Source organism: Mauremys mutica, chromosome 8 (assembly GCF_020497125.1).
Source record: "Mauremys mutica isolate MM-2020 ecotype Southern chromosome 8, ASM2049712v1, whole genome shotgun sequence".
Taxonomy (NCBI): domain Eukaryota; kingdom Metazoa; phylum Chordata; order Testudines; family Geoemydidae; genus Mauremys; species Mauremys mutica.
In genome coordinates, this window is record NC_059079.1 from 59,646,441 (window position 1) to 59,669,164 (window position 22,724).

Consider the following 22,724-nt stretch of genomic DNA (forward strand, 5'->3'; position numbering starts at 1 on the left):
AGAGAGTTCCCTGGTGTCAGAGGAGTGGAGCTCTCTTCATCCTGGAGCTTTAGGCTCTTTTAGATATGATGGGCCCAAGCCACTGAGCACCTGCAAGATAAAGTACCTAGACTGTGAGTTCTTTGGAGGCGGGGACTGTCTTTTTGTTCTGTTTGTACAGCACATAGCATGACGAGGTCCTGAGCCATGAGGCGCTGACATCCTACAGTAATACACATAATCAAAAATTAACCACTAAGACCTTGAGCTTGACTCACTATTCTCTGGGAAGCCAGTATAGAGAGCAGAGGACAGGTTTGATGTGCTTGCAATAGCTGGTGCTGCTGAAGAGATGGGTGGCAGCGAATGGTACTATCTGGAGTTTCCAAAGTGCTGAAACCACCAATGTTGGAGACTTGGAAGCAGGTGAAGCTTCTGAAACTACTGTGAACTCATTTTTAAAAACTGATCGGACTTTGAGGGGGCAGTATCCCTCTACACTCCCTCTGCCCATCTAAGGAAATGTTCAAACATTGCTAGTAACTTCCTTTTGTGATTCTTTGTGATGTCAATTGTTTACAAGCAGAGGATACTGGCCACTAGATCTGATCTGTGTGGAACAGAAGAATGTTTAGGGGTAATAGTTTCAAATGCTCCCAAGTGACATAGAAGCTAAGCCCCATTTTCAAAAGTGATTTAGGCTTAGGTCCTCAGAGGTATTTAGGCTCCTAACTTCCATAGATTCCAAGGCCAGAAGGGACCACTGTGATCATCTACTCTGACCTCCTGCATAATTAGGTGCCTAACCGGCTTAGATGTCTCTGAAAATCCCACTAGGTGCCTATTTTAAGGTGCCTACATACTTTTAAAAATCTGGCCCTAATAGCCAATGGCCCAGGTCCTCAAAAGTGTTTAGATGTCTCACTTCTTGACATTGATGGCAGTTAGATGCCGTAAATACTTTTGAGGATCTGGGCATAAGTCACTTTTGACAATGGGTTTTAGTCATGGAGGTGCTTTTGAAAATGTTACCCTGGTTCTAAGATGAGGAACAGCTCCCTGTTAAGGATGTAATGAGGGACAGTCGACTTTGAGAGGTATGCTGCTTAAGGCATCAGGGAATATCTATTTGGATGCCTATCATTTGAATACACCCACTACAAAACACAGTTGCATACCAAAAATATCCCTTGCTTAAGAGTATTCTTTTAACAGCTGATTGCTAAAATCCCAAACTCTAGAGGAAATAAGGGCCCGTTCCACTTTCCATTGAAGGGAATGGGAATTTGTCCATTGATTTTAATGGGAGTTGGATCCGTCCCAAAATGCTTTACAGAGCTTTTGTAAAGATTAGTTAACAGCTTATTATGGCATTCTACCCTTGGCATGGCTAGGGTTGACTTATTTCACCCATATGATTCTTTCACACCACGTTGAGCCAAACTCTTCATTGCCCTGCCGGACTCTGCTGATTGCAAAGCGGTTGCAGGCATGTAAGGCAGCTGGCAATATTCCTTTTGAAAGGTGAACTGCAATGATCTGGAGATGGGTAGAAACTTCCCACGTTTGGCGTGCACTCTGCCAGTCTCCTGCCCTGCTTCAGTGAAACTGCCGCCACATTTCTTTTTAGGGTTGCAAACATTTTTATACCCCTCAACCAGAAACCAACCTGGAGCTGCACTTTTGGGTGTGTGTGACTGGGTGTGTGTGCAAGTGATTTAGCAAATTAGGAGAGGGTGAGAGAAAAGCAGAGGTATGAATAGGAGACGCTGGAAATTTTTGCACTGGAGCTCATAATCCAGGATCAAAAGCCTCTGCTCTCAGTTCTGAGGCTGTGCTTTAAGGCACTGCTCGGTTGCCCCTTCTGGAGAGTACAGGGGTGGGGGTCAGATCTTTGCATTTGCAAAGTGTAATGGGGTGTGTGTGTGGGGGGGGGAATGAAAGCAACCGCCAACATTGCAAGGCAGGTGGATAGCAGAGCGTGAGCAAGCGAGCGCTGGGGAGAGGATGCACAGGAAGAGAAAGGCAGCAGCGCTGGCAGCCGGCTCGGAGGCACAGCTGCTTCTGTGAAATCCACCGCACTCCTCCCCGTGCATGCAGCCTGCGAACAAAGGAACCCAACGGCGGGGGGTGCATCTGAGCCGGAGCCTTGCCCTGCAAGCTGCATCTCAGCCCCGCCGAGCAGGGCTCTTCCCCCCGCCCCCTTTCAGCTCCGGGAAGGGAGGGAAGGCGGATCGGGCTCAAGATGGCTTTAGCCCGGCTTTGCGCCCTGCTAGCCTGCTGCTGCTGGCTCCCGGCTGCCGCTGCCGGGCCCGCGGAGGCGGACGGGGACCCGTCCAAGGAGCTGGAGTGCAAGCTCAAGAGCATCACGGTGTCGGCGCTGCCCTTCCTGCGGGAGAACGACCTGAGCATCATGCACAGCCCCTCGGCCTCGGAGCCCAAGCTGCTCTTCTCGGTGCGCAACGACTTCCCCGGGGAGATGGTGGTGGTGGATGATCTGGAGAACACCGAGCTGCCCTACTTTGTGCTGGGTGAGTCCTGGGGCTGCCAGCGGCCCCCCACATAGTGACAGGCAGGGCCCCTCCTGCATGCAGCAGCCACACACCCTGCACCCCCAGATAGTGACATGCATGACCCCTCCTGTACGCAGTAGCCATGCACCTGTTCTGGACAGCAGGCATCACCCCCAAAGAGCCACATGCGCAGCCCCCATGCATCCTGTGCCCCCAGAGGGCCACATGCACGGCCTTTCCTGTACAAAGCAGCTATGCACCCCTGGCCAGCAGGCTGCACCCCCATAGCCACGTGCATATCCTCTTGTATCCAGCAGCTATGCATCTTGCAGCCCCACATGGACATCCCTTCTGGCATGCAGCCATGCACCCAGCCCTGCATCCCCAAATGGCCACATCCATGTGACCTCTTGCATGTATCATACATATTAATTCATCCAAAAGCTTCACCCACACTGCTACTCCTCCACATTGTACCATGCAGGCCAGTGTGCCCTCTGAATAACACTCCTCTTCCTCCAGGTAGCTACATTCAGGTTAGAGTGGTTTCTATTATATATTCAACTAACCAGATTCATTCCTCTTGTAACATGGTGGAAAAATATCCACAGGCACCTCATTTCCCATCAAGGCTTTTGTCTCTGTGTCCTCTTTGAACCCAAATACTGTGTATGCACATGTGCAGCCCTCATGCAAGACTCCCATATCCACCCACACGGCTGCATGCTCTCTAGTCCATACCCATGCTCTGGCCAAAGAGTTCTATGTGCTTTACCTACTACAAGCGGAATTGATCTGTCAATATCTGTTGATTTCCAGGGGCCTAATGCTGGTCTTTTTTATACACTGGTGTATAACCTGTATCTCCATTGACTTCAATGGATTTACTCCTGATTTATGCTGGTGGAAGATATGACTTAGGCCTTGGCTTTGTATATCCTATATGTGCTTCCTGCCATGCTAATGCAACCACTTACACTTTACTTCCTGCATGCCAGGCCGAATTTGCTTGTCCATGTAATCTGTTTCATTCGCTTTATGAAACCCCTCCGGAATGCCCCACTTCCATCACTTCCTGCATGTAAAACTCACCCACCTAGTACAACTATGGTATCGTCTTTATTACAGGCATCAGACTCCAAACATCTACATGCCCCTTGCCTCCTGCCTGCAAAACTCACCCATCCATCAAACTTCAACATCAGCTTCATCACATGCTTCCACTTGCACCTTGCCTCCTGCATGCAAAATACACCCAGCCTGCAAAACAGCATCATCATCTTTCTGACGCCTGCGTCCAAGCAGCCACCCACAGCTCCCCTTCCTTATGCCAAGTTCACTTGTCCAACAATGCTACAGCATGGTGTGTATCACCCCTCCCCCATGTATCTATCATCTTCCAAAACAGAGGTGCATGGACGTACATTTTTTCATATGCTTTTTCTGCCACTCCATAGTTCTCTATCCTCTTTAATAGCCTTCCCAAGTCCAGAAAAAATATGGCCACACACGCTGCATGCAGGATTAGTATATTCATCCAGCTTGGCTGTGTCCTTCTCATTACAATCTTTCTCTCCACCCCCAGGAGATCCATTTCTTGCATGCAGAACTCCTCCATCCAGCCCAGCTGCTGAAGCCATGTAGGGGGGAAGGGAATGGGTGGGAGGGGTTGGTGGGCAGAAGAATACACTCCTGTAGATTTGACACTGGTTGCAGCATTCTTTGATGATGGAGTTGGGATGAATGTGACTGGCAATCCCTAATCCTTGAGGTCTGGGGAGATGCCTGACATGTGGGGACGCAGTGCGGCCCCACAGCACTCATTAGTGGGGTTCTGGCCCATCTGGTGCTGAAATGGAAGCGCTGGGGTAATTCCTGCTTTGTATAATGTTTCTGAATACAGCGTTAGGCCGCTGAGGTTGCTCAATGGTGCCTTTGTAAAGATGTGTTACTATGCAGGTGATGTATTTGGAGCTATGGAATGTGTGTGCCAGGGGCTGGGGAGAGGCTGGATCTGTGACATGCACACGGTGAGCATGCCCAGTGCATTGTGCTGGAAATGCTGTCTGCACAGTGCCTCAAAGGAAGCCTGGGAGAATGGGATGTCAAATGTGAATGTGGTCACCCCGCCCCCGTTTCAACACCCAAAAGCCTTTCCTATAGGCTGGCATCTACCATGCAGGATTCTGTGTGCACGGCCCAAGCACAGAAACCAGCGGCTGTGCGCTGGGCACCTCCGTGCAATGCTGCTGCCGGCTGCAGAAAGGCCTAATGGGGTTGCCATGGCAACTTGCAGCAGCAGCCACCGCCTGTGCTAGCTGGGTGAGCAATCACATGAGGCCAAGTCCACCCTTGGTGTAACTCAGTGGGCTTCAGTGGGGTTACATTAGGGGTAACTGCTATGGGCAGTTGTTGTCAGCACCTTATGGCTCCTCCTCTGGCCTCCCGTTTGCACATACCGACACGCAGGTTCATCGGGATCTGCCATTCTCTATCCTGGGAGGGAGTGTGTGTGTGTCCAGAGGAATCTTGAAATTGACCGTAGTCCTGCAGGGTGTTTAGTGCATATGCCAAGCCTCTGCAGGGGCTCTGGAACAATTTACGTAGTGGGGGTGCTGAGAGCCACCGAACCAAACTGTAAACCCTGTATGTGATGGAAACCACTTCAGTTCCAGCACCTAGGATCCTTTGTGAAAACGGGAGCCACACGAACAGGTTGACGTGTAGCCATTCTGCCTTGGTGTTTGTTTACTGTAGGCCTGAAGGACTCCCGTCAGGTATCAGGGCCCTGCTGAACAAGGCTCTGGATATGCAGTCACTGCCCAAGAGAACTTGCAGACTCCAATTCTGACAATAGATGGCAGATGAATGAACAGGGCTGGGAGAGCAAAGTAACAGAAGAGAGAGGTGCGTCTGCCTATGACAGGACTCCCAGGGGTCTCAATAGCCACAGGTAGTCACTGGCCTTGCCAAGGCATCCAGGCAGAGGTAGGTTTTAAGGAGGGATTGAAGAGAGAGTAAAGGGGAGGCTTTGCGAACTGTGGCCTGCGCGGCATTCGTTCCCATGTGTGGAGAGAGGCATGAGAGAAAGCGTGGGAGCGTCTGTGAGGAAATCAAGCGAGTGGGCAGTTGAGGCTGGCGTTGGCAGAGTGATTGGGGAGGGAGGGGTCAGCGTTGCCCTAAGAAATCAGATCCCCAGATGGTGAGAAGGCAATGGTGCGACGCGGTGAGGTGCTGGCCTTGGATTTGAAAGTTAGGATGGGGCTCAATGGTGGAGGGCCTTGAAGGCAGAGGCCAGAAGAAGCTTTTTCTTGATGTGGTTTCCTCTTCCATGCTGCAATGTCTCTTGGCTGGAAGGAGGAGATCATCCCGATGTAACTCCAGCCCCTCCGGCAGTTTGGCCCATCCAGGCATGGGTTGCTTCATAGACACTGCTCTGTGCTGCCCTGTGTTTGTTTTAGACTGTAAGCTCTGTGTTTTCTGCTGTGTCTGTACAGTGCTGAGCACGTTAGCAGTGCTCAATAAATCACCCCCACACCCATTATTGAGTAATAGCAATGTTGCCTCCTGGTGGCTTCATAGGCGAGTGTCAAGGCTCGGCCCCTTGGAAAATCAGCCTCCTTTCAGCTGTCTCAAATTGATTACCCCAAAATGGTGTCCCTCAAAATCAAGGCCTACTTTTGAACATTCTGGCCTAAGTTTCTTGTGGGTAGGCTACCCCCCATTCCCACCAGTTCCCTTCTGGGGTATCAGTAAGTGGCAGAAAAGGGCCTGAGAAGATAGTGTTTGCAAGGGTTTGTCTACTGTAGATTTGTGCTCAGGAGTTAACAGCAAGAACTGGGTGAAACTCAATGGCCTGCGTATGCATGAGGTTCCGCTGGATGATCACAGTGGTGTCTTCAGGCCTTAAAATTGAGGCCTTTCTGAATCATGGGATAGGATTAGTAAATCTCACCTTGGTTGAGTAGACTGGGCAGCTAAAGGCAATGGCACTATTTTTCACGTGAAACACACCTATTCGGGGTCATGAGTGTGATGTGGGAGGAGTGGTACCCCTCTGGTAATGTGACTTATTGGGTTGTGTTTACATGAGTTTTCACTCTCTCCTACTGGAATGTTGACAGCTCTTCTTATAATGTACTGGGATTGAACATGACACTAGCCTGAGCTCTGCTACTTGCCTTATTCTATCTTCTGCCAAGTTCCAAAAATGCACTCCTAGACCAAGGGGTGGCTGACCCCATCCAAGCTTTCAAATACGCGGAACTCTTAGAGGCTGGCTGCTAAGATCATGTTGAAGTGGGGTGGGAAGGAAGATGGTAATCAGACTGATGTGATTTTAAGGTTAAGTATGTCATGGGCTCTAGGGTTAGGAACACTTTGGAGGAAAGAAGGACTTTAGGAGCCGTGAACTTCTCCAAGCCCTGGTCTTGCACCAGTAATCAGAAGGGGAAAAAATATTAACCTTTAGTACCACATGCACAATAGTGTGAAGATAATCTTGTGAGCAGTGAAGCAGGGCGGGAGTTGGCTGCATCACTGGAGGCTGGGTTCATGCTCAAAACTGGGATGACTGCAACGTATGACATATGGAGGCTGGGGGCTTTTGCCACAATCATCGTGAAATCCCTGTCACTGGAACTGTTCTGGGTGGGGAATAATATGGTGAATGGGGCTTGGATGAAGCCAACGACAGTCAAGTGTTTCTTGCTGTGAGGCATTGTTTGCTGGTGAGATCACTTCGATCCAGACAGAGCGGGCTGCCCCAGGTGCAGTGAAGTTGTTTCTTGAGGAGACAGATACAGAGGGACAGAATCTCAGCTGGCATAAATTGCTGTTGGTCCTTTGATGTCAGTATGCTGACTTGCACCAACTGAGGATCAGGCCCCAAATCTCTGCTTGAGTGTCAGTTGGTGGTGCTCACTGGTGTGCTGGACACTCTGTATGTTACAACACGTGATTTTATCCATGTCTCGCTTGGCTGGTGACCAAAGTCAACAGGGAGATAGATGTTGGAGCGGCTGTTGGAGTGGATTGTCAATGCCCGAATGATGCCAGCTTCTCCCAGAGGAGGGATCGGCTGGTACTTGCTCAAGAAGAAAACCATCTCTTGACACTGACCCTGTCTACGTACAGTTATCACTCTTTTGAATCTCCCTTATGTGTGGGTGGAAGATTGCTGGGAAGAAGCAGAGTGAGAGGCAGTGTGGCCCAGTAGATAGTCACTGTGCTAAGAACCAGTGATTTACCTCTCTGCCAGCTGTTCCAGGTGCCTGAAACGATGCGCTTGTACTGCTGGGGAGAGGTGTGTTACTGCTCTTGTAGCTTCCCTTTGCTTCCCTGTTAGAAAGTCATTTTTCTGCTGGGAAGCAAAGAAATCTGTGGAGGACATGAATTCTGCATGCAGAATTCAGGCCCAGTATTATCAGAATTACTGTTCAGTTGGGAGCCCTGATGCGCACAGTTGCAAGACTCTCAATATATTTATAATAATTTTATTAATAGAGTTAGCAAATTCACAAATACTCCATCCCAATAAGGCAGGTAGAGATGATACAGAACGGGCTGAGCATCCATATACTTACACCATCCCTAGCAAAACAACCTGACAAGTTAGTTATCTTCTGCCTTGCCAACATCACCATCACCAGTGGTTGTCATCCTGGCATCTCCCAAGAGCTACATCTCTTTCGCTCTAAGCACACAGGCTGGGATATAACTTTTATACTGTGTTACGCTGATGATACTATGTCTAACGATATTCAGTTGGGGTTTCAGTCCCTTTCCTTATTTGTATGTCCTCGCCCTACTAATGTTGGTGTGCCTTCTCCCATAGGTTATTAATCCTTTTGCCTCAAGCTTATTGGTATATATGTCAATTAGTTACCATGGCATTCTTGTGGTCAGTCAGCTGCTATAAACTAGCATCTCGTGATTACCTACCAGCAGTTTAGTCGTTAAAGCATCTGTCTTTGATATCTTATGCTCTAGGGCAGTGGTTCTCAACCTTTTTGGGCTCAGGACCCATTTGTAAATGTTTATGGCCTGTCACGACCCAGTAAATAGTCTGGGGGTGGAGGCTCTGGGGTGGCTTGGGTCCAGATTGGGTCCTGCCTGGCACTCACCCCACAGAGGTGGCTCCTGCAGCTCCTCTGCTGTGGGGCTGGCTGGGCTTGGCTCTCCGCTCTGGGCATTTCAACCTCTGGGGTTGCAATGTCACTCAGGTTAGGCCCTATCCCCATGACTGGACCAAATGTGTGTGAGTGGAGCTGTGACCTGGCTCATGGGGTTGCAGTGCCACTCACTGAAATCCGGTCTACCTGGAATCCTGTCGTCATTGCAGCTGGGCCAAACCTGAGTAATGCTGGGACCCCAGAGGTTTCAGTGCCTGGAACAGGGAGGCGAGCCCAGCCAGCCCCGTGGGACAGGAGCTGCCATGCAATCCTTTGAAACATGCTGGCAACCCAGTTTTGGGTCCTGACTCACAAGTTGAGAAACCCTTCTGTAGGGCGACTCTTGATGAACTACTTATGCTAAGGCTTTTGGGGCCTTATGCCTTAATTAGTTTGGCTAAGCTGTTGTCTTAGAGGCTTGAGGCCTACCACCTGTGCCTCACCTAGCAAATACCTATACCTATAAACTACACAATCCCGGGGGTCTTGCTGGCTCCCTGGCTGTTACTGGATTCCCGGGGTATATCAGTTGCCTGGAGTGCTTTATACTAGCTGTGCTTGGCAAGGATGTTGCATCCTTGTTTGAACATCAGGGCAGTAAGCTATGCCTGTGTCACCTTGAGGCGGGGTCACTGCAACATGATTAACACAGGGATCCCCCTCAAAGCCATCTGGGCTTTGCGGCTAGTGCAGACCGAGCTGGCCTGTTTGTTAAGCTAGGCTTGGTGCAGAGAACACATTACTCCTGTGCTCTGCGCTGGGTGTTGGTTCTGACCCATACAGCCTTCAGGGGCTTAGGTCATGGGTGTTTCACAGATGGCCTCTCTCTTGCTGTACTGTGCTGTTAATATCAATGCCTTGGATGATCGTAACAGTCCTCTCTTGGGAGGGCAAGGGCAGCATTCTTGCCGAGGGCTCTTTTGGTGTTAACTCACTGCCCACCTTGATTTGGTGACCTTCAGGGGACACTGTATGAGTAATCTGTTATCCCATGCTTTAGATTGGAGTCATAATGGGTCATATTGAAGGATGAACTGTGAGGCTGGAGGGAAGTTACTAGTGGAGTTCCTCAGGGATCGGTCTGGGGACCAATTTTATTTAACATTTTCATTCAGGACCTTGACACACAAAATGGGAATGTGCTAATAAAATTTGCAGATGACACAAAGTTGGGAGGGATTGCCAATATTGAGGAGGACTGGAATATCATACAAAAGATCTGGACAACCTTGAAAAGTGGAGTAATAGAAATGGCATGAAATTTAAAAATGCAAGGCCATGTACTTAGGAACTGTCGAGGCTGATTCCCCACTCTGGCACTTCGAGTGCAGAAGGTGGGGGCCTGCAAGGATTTTAAAAATTAATACTGGCCACTCTAGGCTGGTAGTAAACTACCAAGGTCACAGCTTTTCTCCGTCCTTGGCTTGGTAAATGCTGCCACCACCCAAATGCAAACCCCTTTTTTGAATCCCAGGAAGGCACACTTGGGAATTCCTTCCTGTGGGGTACCCTCAAGCCCTTTCACACACACCCTCCAGGGAAGAGCTGAGAAAGAAAACAAAGGAAATTAGCCGTTGCCACCAGCTAATTTAACAATGTATGCACAAACCTCTCAGGACACCAAAAATCCAATCCTGTTCTTAAAAAAGGTACATTTGATTAAAAACAAAAAAGAAAGAAAATACATCTGGAATTTAGGCTTTTGCTAGATCTTAAAAGAGCAATTCCAAAAATTAAGCACCTAAAATAGCTTTCTTGGGGGTTCAACTTAAAGATTACAAGCAAACAAACGCATCTGGGGTTAGCACAGAGGAGTCCACAAGCCTTACAGAAAATAAAAGAAATAAAGCTAATCGCGTCTTTCTAGACATTTCCTAATCTGCTTACATTATTTGGGTCGTTCTAGGTATAATCTGATGATTTCCATACCTGACAAAAAGCTTTTTACAGCATAGTCGTAGCCCTGACTTTGCTCTGTTCCCCCTCTCTCCGGAGAACAACACAGAACCCAAAGGGAAAGCTTTTTTTCCCTAAATTTAAAAACTTTTAGCCTTCACATTGGCTCTTTTAGGCATGTGCCCACTCCCTTTTCTTTACCTGGGGGACTTTTTACTCATAGAGTCATAGACTTTAAGGTCAGAAGGGACCATTATGATCATCTAGTCCAGGAGTCGGCAACCTTTCAGAAGTGGTGTGCCGAGTCTTCATTTATTCACTCTAATTTAAGGTTTTGTGTGCCGGTAATGCATTTTAACGTTTTTAGAAGGTCTCTTTCTATAAGTCTATACTATATAACTAAACTATTGTTGTATGTAAAGTAAATAAGGTTTTTAAAATGTTTAAGAAGCTTCATTTAAAATTAAATTAAAATGCAGAGCTCCCTGGACTGGCTGCCAGGACCCCGCCACTGAAAATCAGCTCGCGTGCCGCCTTTGGCACGCGTGCCATAGATTGCCTACCCCGGATCTAGTCTGACCTCCTGCACAATGCAGGCCACAGAATCTCACCCATCCACTCCTGTAACAAACACCTAACCTATGTCTGAGTTATTGAAGTCCTCAAATTGTGGTTTGAAGACCTCAAGGTGCAGAGAATCCTCTAGCAAGTGACCCGTGCCCCATGCTGCAGAGGAAGGCGAAAAACCTCCAGGGCCCTTTACAGGTAAAGCAAGCAACCACCAAGAGGGACTTCATAGCTAACTGGCTTGCTGGGTATCCATAAAAGGGAGCTACCCCTCTCCCCCTTCATTTATCGCAGGAACTAACAACAAGAATATCTTCTACAAGCTGGGGGATGTATCAATTGGAAGTGACAGAGGAGAAGAAAGACCTGGGTGTATTGGTTGATCACAGGATGACTATGAGCTGCCAGTGGGTGTGGCCATGAAAAAGGCTAATTCAATCCTAGGATGCATCAGGCGAGGTATTTCCAGTAGAGATAGGGAAGTGTTATTGCCATTATACAAGGCACTGGTGAGACCTCATCTGGACTATTGTGTACAAGTGTAGTCCCCCATGTTTCAGAAAGATGAATTCAAACTGGGACAGGTGCAGAGAAGAGCTAGTAGGATGATCTGAGGAATGGAAAACCTACTTATGAAAGGAGACTCAAAGAGCTTGGCTTGTTTGGCCTAACCAAACGAAGGCTAAGGGGAGATGTGATTGCTCTCTATAAATAAATCAGAGGGATAAACATTAGGGAGTGAGAGGAGTTATTTAAGTTAAGAGCCTGTGTTGGCACAAGAACAAATGGATATAAACTGGCCATCAACAAGTTTAGGCTTGAAATTAGATGGTTTCTAAGTATCAGAGGATTGAAGTTCTGGAACAACCTTCCAAGGGGAGCAGCGGGGGCAAACAACCTACCTGGCTTCAAGACTAAGCTTGATAAGTTTATGGAGGGGATGGTATGATGAGACTGCCTATAATGGCATGGCCCTTCTGTAATTGCTAATAGCAAATATCTCTAACAGCTGGAGATGAGGCACTAGATGGGGAGGGCTCTGAGTTACTACAGTGAATTCTTGCCCAGGTGTCTGGCTGGTGGGTCTCCCTCACATGTTCAGGGTCTAACTCAAGGGTGGCCAACCTGTGGCTCTGGAGCCACATGTGGCTCTTCAGAGGTTAATATGCAGTTCCTTGCATAAGCACCGACTCGGGGGCTGGAGTTACAGGTGCCAACTTTCCAGTGTGTTGTGAGGTGCTCACTGCTCAACCCGTGGCTCTGCTCCAGGCCCTGCCCCACTCTACTCCTTCCCCCAAGGCCCCTTCCCCTGAGTCTGCCATGCCTTGTTCCTCCTCATTCACCCCCCCCCGGAGCCTCCTGCATACCACAAAACAGCTGATTGTGGCAGGCAGGAGGTGCAGGGATGGAGGGTTAGGTGCTGATCGGTGGTGCTGCTGGTGGGTGGGAGACACTGGGGGCGGGGTGGGGAGCTGATGTGGGGGGCTGCTGACATGTTACTGTGGCTCTTTGGCAATGCACATTGGTAAATTCTGGCTCCTTCTCAGGCTCAGGTTGGCCACCTCAGTCTAACTGATTGCCATATTTGTAGTTGGAAGGAGTCGTGTCCCCCTCCCCCCCGGTCAGACTGGCAGAGATCCTGAGAGGTTTTCACCTTCCCCTGGAGCATGGAGCACGAGTCACTTGCTGGTTTGAACTAGAGTAAATGGTAGATTCTCAGTAACTTGAAGTCTTTTAACCATGATTAGAGGAGTTCAGTAACTCAGCCAGAGGTTTGGGGTCTATTACAGGAGTGGGTGGGTGGGGTTCTGTGGTGTGTGATGTGCAGGAGGTCAGATTAAATGATCACGATGGCCCCTTCTGATCTTAAAGTCTATTTGGGCAGTGGTCAGAGGGTAACACCATTGACATGAATATTTGTGATCCCATGTATTCTGCCTTATACTTAACAATGAGCTTTGGTCTATCTGGAGGGTTACATTTTGTTTTAGAAAATTTAATGTTGGAGAAAATTGGCAGATTGAAACCAGAGGGGGGATGTATGTTGTGAAGAGACTTGGAAGGATTTGATTTTTATGGTGCATGTTGGTAAACGTTGATTTCATCCTAGACACACAAACTAATGGAAAATATTTTCATCAATAATAACCAAAATTTACAGATAGGCAAAGTAGGAAAAATGCTGCTCGAGAATTCAGAGTCAAAATCCAGTGATTTAGACTTTTGAGTTAGGCTTGTTACAAATTGACTAGCAAATGAGTAGTACAACCAGGCAGGATTTGTTGATTACGGGATATTTACTTTGTATATTTTGACAATTTATGTTTAAAGGGTTTATAAAGCTTTAACTTTTTGAATCTCAGCATCTACTCTCATTAAATAATTGACTGGCTCCCCCATAATTTTGTGCAACTGGGAAAATAAAATAGATAAATATTGAGTAAATCTTAAAAAAGGGCTTAAAAAAAACATTGATATTATCCATTAAAATTATTAAAAAACTGAATTTTGTGTAGCCTCATTATGAACCAGCAGATAGAGGGCGTATGTGAGTACATATATATATATATATATATATATATACGTGTATGCATGCTACTGTATTTTACTGGAACATAAATCTGTTCTTGTAGAATAATTCTGTTTACCAGCTTGATCTTGGGGAGGAGATTGTGGTTTTTCAGATGAAGGCTGTCCTGAGTTGATGTGTGTGTGAAATTTTTCAGATTTGATTTGCTGGGGTTCAGGTGACAGTGGGTGGTGGTGGTGTGTGTGTGTGTGTGATTCTCATCTGCCTGGATTCACAGCCCTTGAGGTTAGCTTTGAGCTTCAGGTTCAAACAAGCCCAAGAACTTGAAAGCCAACCGCCTTTGAAACTGATGAGTTTGCAACAAAAGAATGGAAAAGTCTTGGGTATTTAACAGAGGAGAGAGGGGCTAGGAAGAGAAAGAAGAGAGGCCTTTATGCAGGAAAGAACTGGGAGGGCAGCCACAGCATTCTGGAGAAGAGCCAGAAATTGTGCATGCTCAGCTGTGTGGTGAGAGGGTCCTACCCATCCAGGCTTATAAATAAATACGGTGAGTGGAGGGAGTAGTCAGTGCAGCTTTGACAGTGACACCAGGGACATTTAGAACCTAGCTCACTGCTTAACTGTGTGAGTTGATAAATGATGTTAGAGGTGCAGACCATAAAGCGAAGCCTGAACAGCCTCCTGGACTCCTAGCCTGCGTTCAGTGCACCACACCAGGCCAGTCTGCAGAACTGAGTGAGCTGCATGGCCTGCTATGTCCTTCAGAACTTTGAAGGTCACTTAACTAACATGTGTGACGCTGCTCCACCCTCCTGTTCATCCCTGGATGATGTAGACCCTGCAGGAAGAGGATAGCTGTGTGGTTACTGCATTAGACTAGGATTCGGGAGTTCTGAGTTCATTTCCCAGCTATGCCCCAGACTCCCTGTTTGACTTGGGCAAGCACTCAGTCTCTGTGCCTCAGATTGCCATTTGTAAAATAGGGATGACGATATTTCCTTTCTCGCCCTCTTTTAACTCTTCTCTATGTAGGTGGGAAGCTTTTGGGGGCAGGTACTCTCTTACTGTATGCACCCAGCACCCGGCTCGGCGGGAGTCTGAGTTCTGTTAGGGCCTCAGAGCTACTGTAATAGAAGTAATAATAATAGTGGCGAGTGGATGGTTGGGCGTGTGTGTTACAGTTCAATCAAAATCCATTCTGCAGCCAGAGCATGGGAAATTGTCACTCAGTCTTGTTGGCAGCTGTTCCTTCCCCCAGTTTATTCTGCACGCTGTCACCACCCTCTAGCTGTCTGTGCAATAAAAGATGCATTTAGAAGCGTACATCGCAGGAATGGTCTAGATGACCACGTAGCCCAAGTGTGCAAGGCTGCTCAGCTGGGCTGTTATGAGCTGTAATAGGGGCCAGCCCTGGGCACCCACAATCTTGGTGAGAGTTTCAAACTATAATACAAATATTTTAGGCACCGTTTGAAAACTGTTTTGAAGGAGTGTTGGGGGCTGGGATCGAGGGGTCCTGTGTTCAGTTCCTGGCTGTGCCACACATTTCTTCTGTGAACATGAGCAAATCGTTAGTCTGTCTGTGCCTCAGTTTCCCATCGATAAATGGGGACAGCTCTTTATATTTCCTAACTTTTGTCTAGCTTATCTGTTTAGCCTGTGTGTACATCGACACACACACCAGCTCTAGCTCCGATTAAGCTAGTGTGCAGTGTAGCTGCGGCAGCACGACCAGCGGGAGGGGCTGGCCGTGCTGGGAATGAGCCTGTCTTAGCTCCTAGGTATGTACTCCGGTGGCTAGCTCCTCCTGCTGTTTGCGCTGCGGCTACGCTGCTGGTTTTGCTCACTAGCTCGATCCGAGGTAGCACAGGTACGTCTCCTTGAGGTGGAAGTGACACGTCCAGCTCTGGTGCAGACATAACCCCTGTCCTGAAGATCTCACAGGGAGTCTCTTACTGTGTATGTATGGCATATAGCACAATGGGGCCCTGATCTTGTCTGGCGAATGGAAATGCTATTGTAATACACACCTCATCATAGCAATATATTATTTGTATAACCTATTCTTAGTGAGCATGGTGCTCTGTCCCCCTCAGGGGTGGCTGGACCACAGGTAGAGATTGAAGAGCCTGCCACAGCTTTGGCCAACAGAGTTGGCTCTTTTGCCTCAGGTAGCGGAAGCTTGTCCTTTAAGATCAGGAGGTTGCAGGTTCAATGCCCACTGTCGCCAACCCATCCAGGCCTCGCCTTTGCAATGCAGCAGCAGCTGGAGATCCCAGTCTTGGTTGAGACTCCATGGGGTTAGGCATCCTGTAGGAAGTGAGGCATCCCATATTGCACCGGGAAACTGGAATCCAGGCATGGGAATAAAGGGGGCGGTGAACCAGCAAGGAGGCTGTTTGTTGGTGTGGGAGAGGAAGTATTTATGGAGCTGAATTCCCAGCTGGCCTCGCCAGAAAGCTTAATGACTGAAGGAGCTTCCCAGCCAGCATCAGTGTCATTTTCCTGCGTGGTCGTTTCTGTGGCTCTCCAGTGTCAGCTGCATTTCCAGCGTCTCCATGGTTACAGCTCTCTGTGTTTGTGAGCGCCTGGGCACAGTCCCAGTTGTCTAAAGCAAGTTGACGAGACCCCACTGGAAGCTCCTTTAGGTGGAAGAATGCAGCAGAGGCATTGGGGGCGCTCTTGCTCATTTGATGATCAGTGGGGTTGGAATGGTTTATTTCCCGCTTTGTGTGCTGTCGGGGAAAGCAGACTGGGGCTGCGACATGTGTGGAACAGCCTCTGCCTACAGATTTGGATCCGGACCCCTTCAAAGTGTGAGGACGTTTTGGATCTGGGAGTTCGGCTCATCCCATTCTGAGCTGGGCTGTTTGGAGACCTCCATTTGCCCTCGCTGGAATGCCCCTGCTTTCTGAGCGCACTCTGCCAAGGACACGCATCCCAGTCTCCTAAGACAGTATGTGCATTTAGACTGGAAGCTCTTAGGGCTGTGTCTGCGCCCTTCTCAGGGCTGTGCAGGCCCCGAGCACATGGATGGAGCTTAGTAAATCACTATTAATAATGGCAGTGTGAGGTGCGCTGCCCTCTATGCAAAAACGAAGTGCAGCACTCAGGGGTGAGATGGAGCAGCCGTGCATTCTGGCCACCTGTCGGGGGCTAGGGTGGGGGTGCTCCTCCTGCTGGGGATGGAGGGGGCCGGAATGGGAGCTGAGGGCTGTGGCTGAAATGGGGGAAGCGCTGGTATGAAGGGTGTGGTGGGGAGGGGGTTGGGAGTGGTGGTACCAGTGGGGAGTGCGAGGGGAAGGGGTTGGGAGTAGAGGGAAGGGGTGGCAGTGGGGGAAGGGGTTGGGAGTGGAGATGGGAGCGGCAGTGGGGGCTGCAGGAGGAGAGGGCAGCAGTGGTTCAGGGGATGGGAAGGAGCTGTTATGTGGAAAAGGTGGTAAGGAGGCCAATGGTGGCACCAGCTGGTAGGGGGTAGCAGTGGGGAGACTGGGCAGAGTGGGAGAAGGAGGAGCAGTGGGGATGGGCAATCACCCAGTGCCGGCCAGGGGATGGTGGAGTGGGGAGAGGAGATAAACGACTTCTCCGTCTTAGTCGGTGAGTTCGGGAACCTTTGATAGCATCTAACTTTGCTAGTCAGTGACTCTGGCTGGAGACCACCGGCTTCCCGTATGCTTAGCCCCATCAGCGGGCTGGGAGAGGAGAGAGAAGGTAGCCATCTCTGCCTCTCCCCCACCCCCGCCCCAATATGGCTGCAGCAGAATCAGTTTCAGGATCCTGGGCCCTGTAATTAAATTAATTTTGCATGAAATTGCCGAGGGAATCTAGTCTTCCACTCATTTAAACTTCTCCATTATTAATCCCTGTAATGTCTTCCCTGGCGTCTGGTTGCCTTCTTGCCCAGTTTCATTTCTAACCAAGGCTGTTGCAGTGTTAGGCTTTTTGGGAGAACCAGTCTGGCATTTCTGGAGTTTATCCCGACTTATTTATTACCCCTCCTCGTTCCCTGGCAGCCACCACCCCTCCTGTGCAGGGGCAGACAGGAACCTGCTATCTTAAATCCCTTTAAATAATTCAGCGGCCCTCAGGCATGGTTGGCTTTAGTGGAGGTTGGTTGTCTACTTCCCGCATACTAGTCCTTCAACCCTCTCCATTGCAACTTGATGCGTTTTACTGTGATTAGCTCAGGCCCCATTGCTATTCAGTTTGGCTGTACATTTAAGCCAAGGGACTAGGAGTCTACACTGCAGTTAAACACCCATGGCTGGCCTGTGTCTGCTGACTCGGGCTCGCTGGGCTTGGGCTGTCAAATTACAGTGTAGACATTTTACTCAGGCTGGAGCCCGACTTCTGGCGCCCTCCCTCCTCGTCGGATCCCAGAGCCTGAGCTCCAGCCTGAGCCCAAATGTCTATACCACACTTTTACAGCCCCGCAGCCCGAGCCCAAGTCAGCTGCCAGCTGACACACCTGCAGAAATTAGGTCTAATTTTCAGAGCAGGGATGCTTATCGCTTCCTGGAAACAAGACCCATCTAAGCCGTCTCAAGTTGGGCAACCAGAACTTGAGATGCTCCCCCTCCAAATCACTGGTCACCTCTGAGTCACCTCTTGGGACCCAGGTCCTTCGCTGGTGTAAACTGGCATAGTTTCTTTTGACATTAATGGACTGGTGCCAGTTTGTGCCAGCTGTGGAGCAGGCTGTGGAACTTTTCCAAAGTTCAAGTGTGTTTGGGTCCGGGGTTTTGGTTTGGGCCCATCTTCTGGCAGCATCCTTAGCTCCAAATACCCTGTATTGCATATGGCTGGGAGGGTGATAGTGAGGATTTCTCAGACGTAGGAGTAAAGCATCATCTGCCTGGCCACCAGATCTGAACATCTTACGTCTTCAGCCTGCTTTCTGTCCTTTGGAGGCAGGTGTTGCACTTGGTTCAGTGCTGTCGTGATAAGTGTAGAGGAGTGGCAGACAGGATGCTTGGGCTGTTCTCAGCTCTGCAGCTGACTTCCTTTGTGGCCTTCAGCAAGTCCCTTAATCTTCAGTGCTTCAGCTCCCTGTCTGTAAAACGGACATTCTCCTTCCCTGCTCCACCAGGTCACTGAGAGGCTGAATTCAGTCAGTGTTTGTAGAGTGATTTTGTTCGTATTCCGGTGGGAAAGGTTGGAAGGTTGGCAGATTTGAAGACTCGTGCATATGAATAGTTCAGGATGTTTTTTTTTTTTTGCTGGAAGTGGCTGAACTTCAGTATGTGTGTTGGTTCTCGGGGTCTTCAGACTCCAGTCCCACCCCAGCTGTCCCTCGGAATGTCACCGAAAGTGGTTAGTATTGTAGTTGTCACTCCTGGGCTTTGACTTTAACACTCTGTTAAGATAATCAGCTTAATGATGGACTGAGAATTTGCAGGCACTAACCTTCTCATTGTGGGTCATACAGACCTGCAAGGCTGCCTCAAGAACCATGGAGCTGTGCACTCGGGGGTGGCACTTCCTGCCACGCACCCCACCACCCCCAGTGCACTGTGGTCACTAAAAGTAACGGAGATTGTGAGACCGGATGACAGCTGTGTGCTCCATTGGGCACTTGCCTCTTGATTCCGACCAGTGCGCTCTGAGGGTGATAAACATTAACAGCACTCGAGAGCTGTGCCGAGGGGCAGGGTAGAGAATGGCTGTGGGGATGCTGCCGGAGGGGGGCATCGGGAGGTGTGACCGTGTGTATCGCTGCCTTCTGCCCACTTGTGGGCACAGCACAGCAGCAGGGTTTTAGCCTGTATGGAATGAAGTAATTGAAGCGACAATAAGCTGTTTCCCATAAACCCAGATTTGGAGTCCAGCGTGGCAAGCAGTGGTAGGAAACCAGAGTGTCTGATCCTTGCCCGGGGGTTCGAACCACCCACCAGAGCCAGCTCAGAAAGGGACTGCACCAGCCTAAGTTAATGACAACAACCTTGTCTCGTTTTGCCTCGCGGTGTGAAACGCTTTAGCAGCAGCTCGACTCTCAGCTCCTCTGTGCATTTTGGTGCCACTAACCCCTGATTTTAATTATCCCCGACTTTGACTGACTGCCCTAACGAACTGGGCTCCCTCGTTAGCTGTGTCTCCAAGCCTGTGCACCCCACCTGGGGGCCTGGCCCCTTTGAACCCGGCACCATGGGGTGGTGAAGCCCTGCTGGCAGCACAACGCTGAGCTGAGTGCAGCTGACAGAGACAACAGGGGCTGTCTGCAGATCCACAGTGTCAGTGCGGGAAGGTGACAGGGCAGATTAACCTGGCCCCGGAACATCCGTTGAAGTGACAGCGGGCAGGAAAATAAATCCACACGCATTACGCACGCACATATACACGGAGATACATTTTGGATCCCTTTGGATGACCTTGTCAGAGGAAGCTGCTGCTTAAGGTCTTGTCTACACTAGGATTTTACATCTAGGATCCATTGTTAACCCCAATGCAACTTCCTACTCTTATGGGAACTTTAACATCTGCCCAGGAGACCTCCCCTTTGAAAGTTTTCGGGTGAAAGACCCCTTTGAATGTGTTCTCAGTGCTGCTAGCATATGGCCCAAACCCTGCTCCTCGCTAGGCTGCTGTCAATTCAGAGCAGCAGTATTCACTGTTTACATTAAACATGAGGGATTACAAGCTACACGGGGTCAGTTGAACTACCGTAGGCTCTAACAATGCAATTCTTCTTCGCTATTTCTATTACAGTAGCACCTAGAGCCCCTCGCCAAGCTCAGGGCCCCATTGTGTTTGGTGCTGTACATGCACGCAGAATGAGAGGCAGTCCCTGCCCCAAAGAGCTTACAGTAGGTTAAACCAGACATAGGAAAGGCTATTGCCCCTCCTTTACTGATGGGCAACAGACACACAGGCTAAGATTTTCAGAAGGGCTTTGTGATTTGGGTGTCCCAGGGCAAGAGATCCTAAGGGGACCTGATTTTCAGATTATGGGTGCTCAGCACTTTCTGAAAATCAGTCCCTCTTAAGGCATCTCAAGTTGGACACTCAGAAACTGAGTTTAGGGAAAGCTGGAGGTTGTGACTGGCCCGAGAAGCAAAGCCAGGACTCAAGCCCAGTTCCCCTAAACATCAATCTTGTGCTGTAACAGCAAGCACAGCCTTCCCCTCCTGCCTCTCCCTTAGCGAAGGAGCAGAATATGGCCTCAAATGTACTGATAAAGTGCAGTTGGAAAATACTCCAAAGCCAGAAATTGCTGGCTTCCAAATCGTTCGTGTGAGAGCTGGCGGTTGCTGGATGAAGAGGGCAAGAGGCCCTGGGTGGTGGTGGCTGTATTCTGGCTGGTTTCTCGTTATTTTTCTCTCCTGCTGGGCAGAAGGATGCTTGTTCTGTGGTGGAGCCCTTAGGTATGTCAGTGGCTTCCTTTGAAGCTTTTGTGGCAAAGGAGTGAATGTAGTGCCTGTGAAATGGAGGGATTTCTATTGCAGGCTCTGGCCCGGCAGCCCCAGGGCCAGGTGCTGCTGGAAGAGTCTCATAGTGCAGCTTCCCTTTACCCAGGCCATGTAACTGCAGGGTGGGACAAAGCCAGTGAGCAGCAGGGTTTTATTGCTGGGGAATTGCAGAAGCAAGTGGTTCTGTTTCTCTGCCCAGGAGGGCATAAGGGCAGGCAAGTAGGGTTATGTGCATTTACTGCTTATATTATCCCCGATATATATCCATTCTCCGGTGGCTGGTAGTTTGCTGCTGTGCTGCTGCAGAATCTGTGCCTCCTTGGGCTACGTGGCAGTGTGCAGCTTTTAGTGGTGCACCTCAGCCCAGAGCTATGGCTATCCCGGGCTCTCTCACAGCTCTGCCCAGGTTTCAGCCCTGACTTGCAGCATTCCCTACTATTCCAGTGCTGGACTCTGAGTAGAGACCTCCCATCCATTTAAAATGGTGCTGCAAGGGACACCAGTGTGGAGGGACTACTTCACGGTGCTCCTCTGAGGCCCTGTGGTTCCTTTCCAGCCTGTCGTCTTCACTCCTCGCTCACCGGCAGACATCCTCCTGAGTGGCACACAGATCCTGGTTCCTGGGGGGCCGTGCACACCGGTCATGCACGTACCCCGAGTGTTTGAAGATCTCAGCGATGTGGGGAGGTAGGATGGAAGGGGAATATGCTGTCCCTTTTCTCTCTTGCTCCTGCAGGATGAGCCCTGGGATCAGCCACGTGTCTGCGCCTTGCGTGTCTCCATGCTGCCTTGGTGTAGGGTACCTCTGCTGCTGAACTGGGAATGGTGAGGGATGTCACCGCCCCCCACACACACCAGAAGTGATGCTGATTGACTGTGACAGGGAGGGGGCTGTGCCACACATCCCTGTCTCCCCAGGCGAGCCACTTGCTGCAGGTTAGGTTCTTTCTAAGCCGAGTGGGGCTTTGGGTGGGGTGGTACTGTGCAGACTCGTAGTTCGTTTATTTTCTTGTAGCTCCCATTGTTAACAAAAGAGTGAGTTGTCATCTCACGGGGTCATGTGTCGTGCAGTCCCCATCCCTCTCTCTATTTCAGGCAAGAGCACACACAGCCATTCACTGACACACATTCCCTCCTGAATAAACATGCATGCCTGCAGCCACGTGTACGCATCTAGTGCCTCTTGGATGCGTGCACGGGCTCTGCAATGCACGATCCATGAATACACGCACACACAAACATGCGTGCTGTCATGTATGCTTCTGTGAGTACATTCGCACAATTACATGTGCACGCTGCATAGGAATTTAAGACTTGCTACCACAGACCAGACCAGTGGTAGTTCTAGTCCAACCTCCTGTCCCAGATGGTAGCCACTACGGTATGCTTCAGAGTAATGGGCAATTATGGAATAAATTGCCTGTGATGACTTCCCCCCGGGGTGCCACTTGGAACTGGGGTACCACTGAGCCCGTCTGTCCCACCAACCTGGTTTCCCTTTACACTGTTCTAGTGAGGCAAGCCAGTCCAGTCCTCCCTCAGGCTTCAGACTGCACTTTACCAGCATACACACACACAGATGTTGTAAAATGCAAACAGGCTTTCTGACTAGCTCCTGCATGGGAAGGTTTCAGCTAAGGAACTGCCCAGATACTCAAGT

The 22,724-nt window shown here is 49.5% G+C and overlaps 1 protein-coding gene across 4 annotated transcripts in view; it reads left to right on the top strand.

The window, feature by feature from the left end:
* ASTN1 (astrotactin 1) overlaps positions 1-22,724 on the top strand; it is a 239,963-nt gene that overhangs the window by 35,888 nt on the left and 181,351 nt on the right. For 2 of the 4 annotated variants that reach the window (XM_045026803.1, XM_045026804.1), the window contains exon 1: positions 2,111-2,510. The exons of 1 other annotated variant lie outside the window; for it this stretch is intronic. In XM_045026803.1, coding sequence (XP_044882738.1) covers positions 2,225-2,510 — 286 coding nt within the window. In that variant the 5' untranslated portion in view covers positions 2,111-2,224. Of the gene's footprint in view, positions 1-2,110; positions 2,511-5,351; positions 5,481-22,724 lie in introns of those variants that run through there. One more of the 4 variants, XM_045026812.1, reaches the window with a different exon arrangement.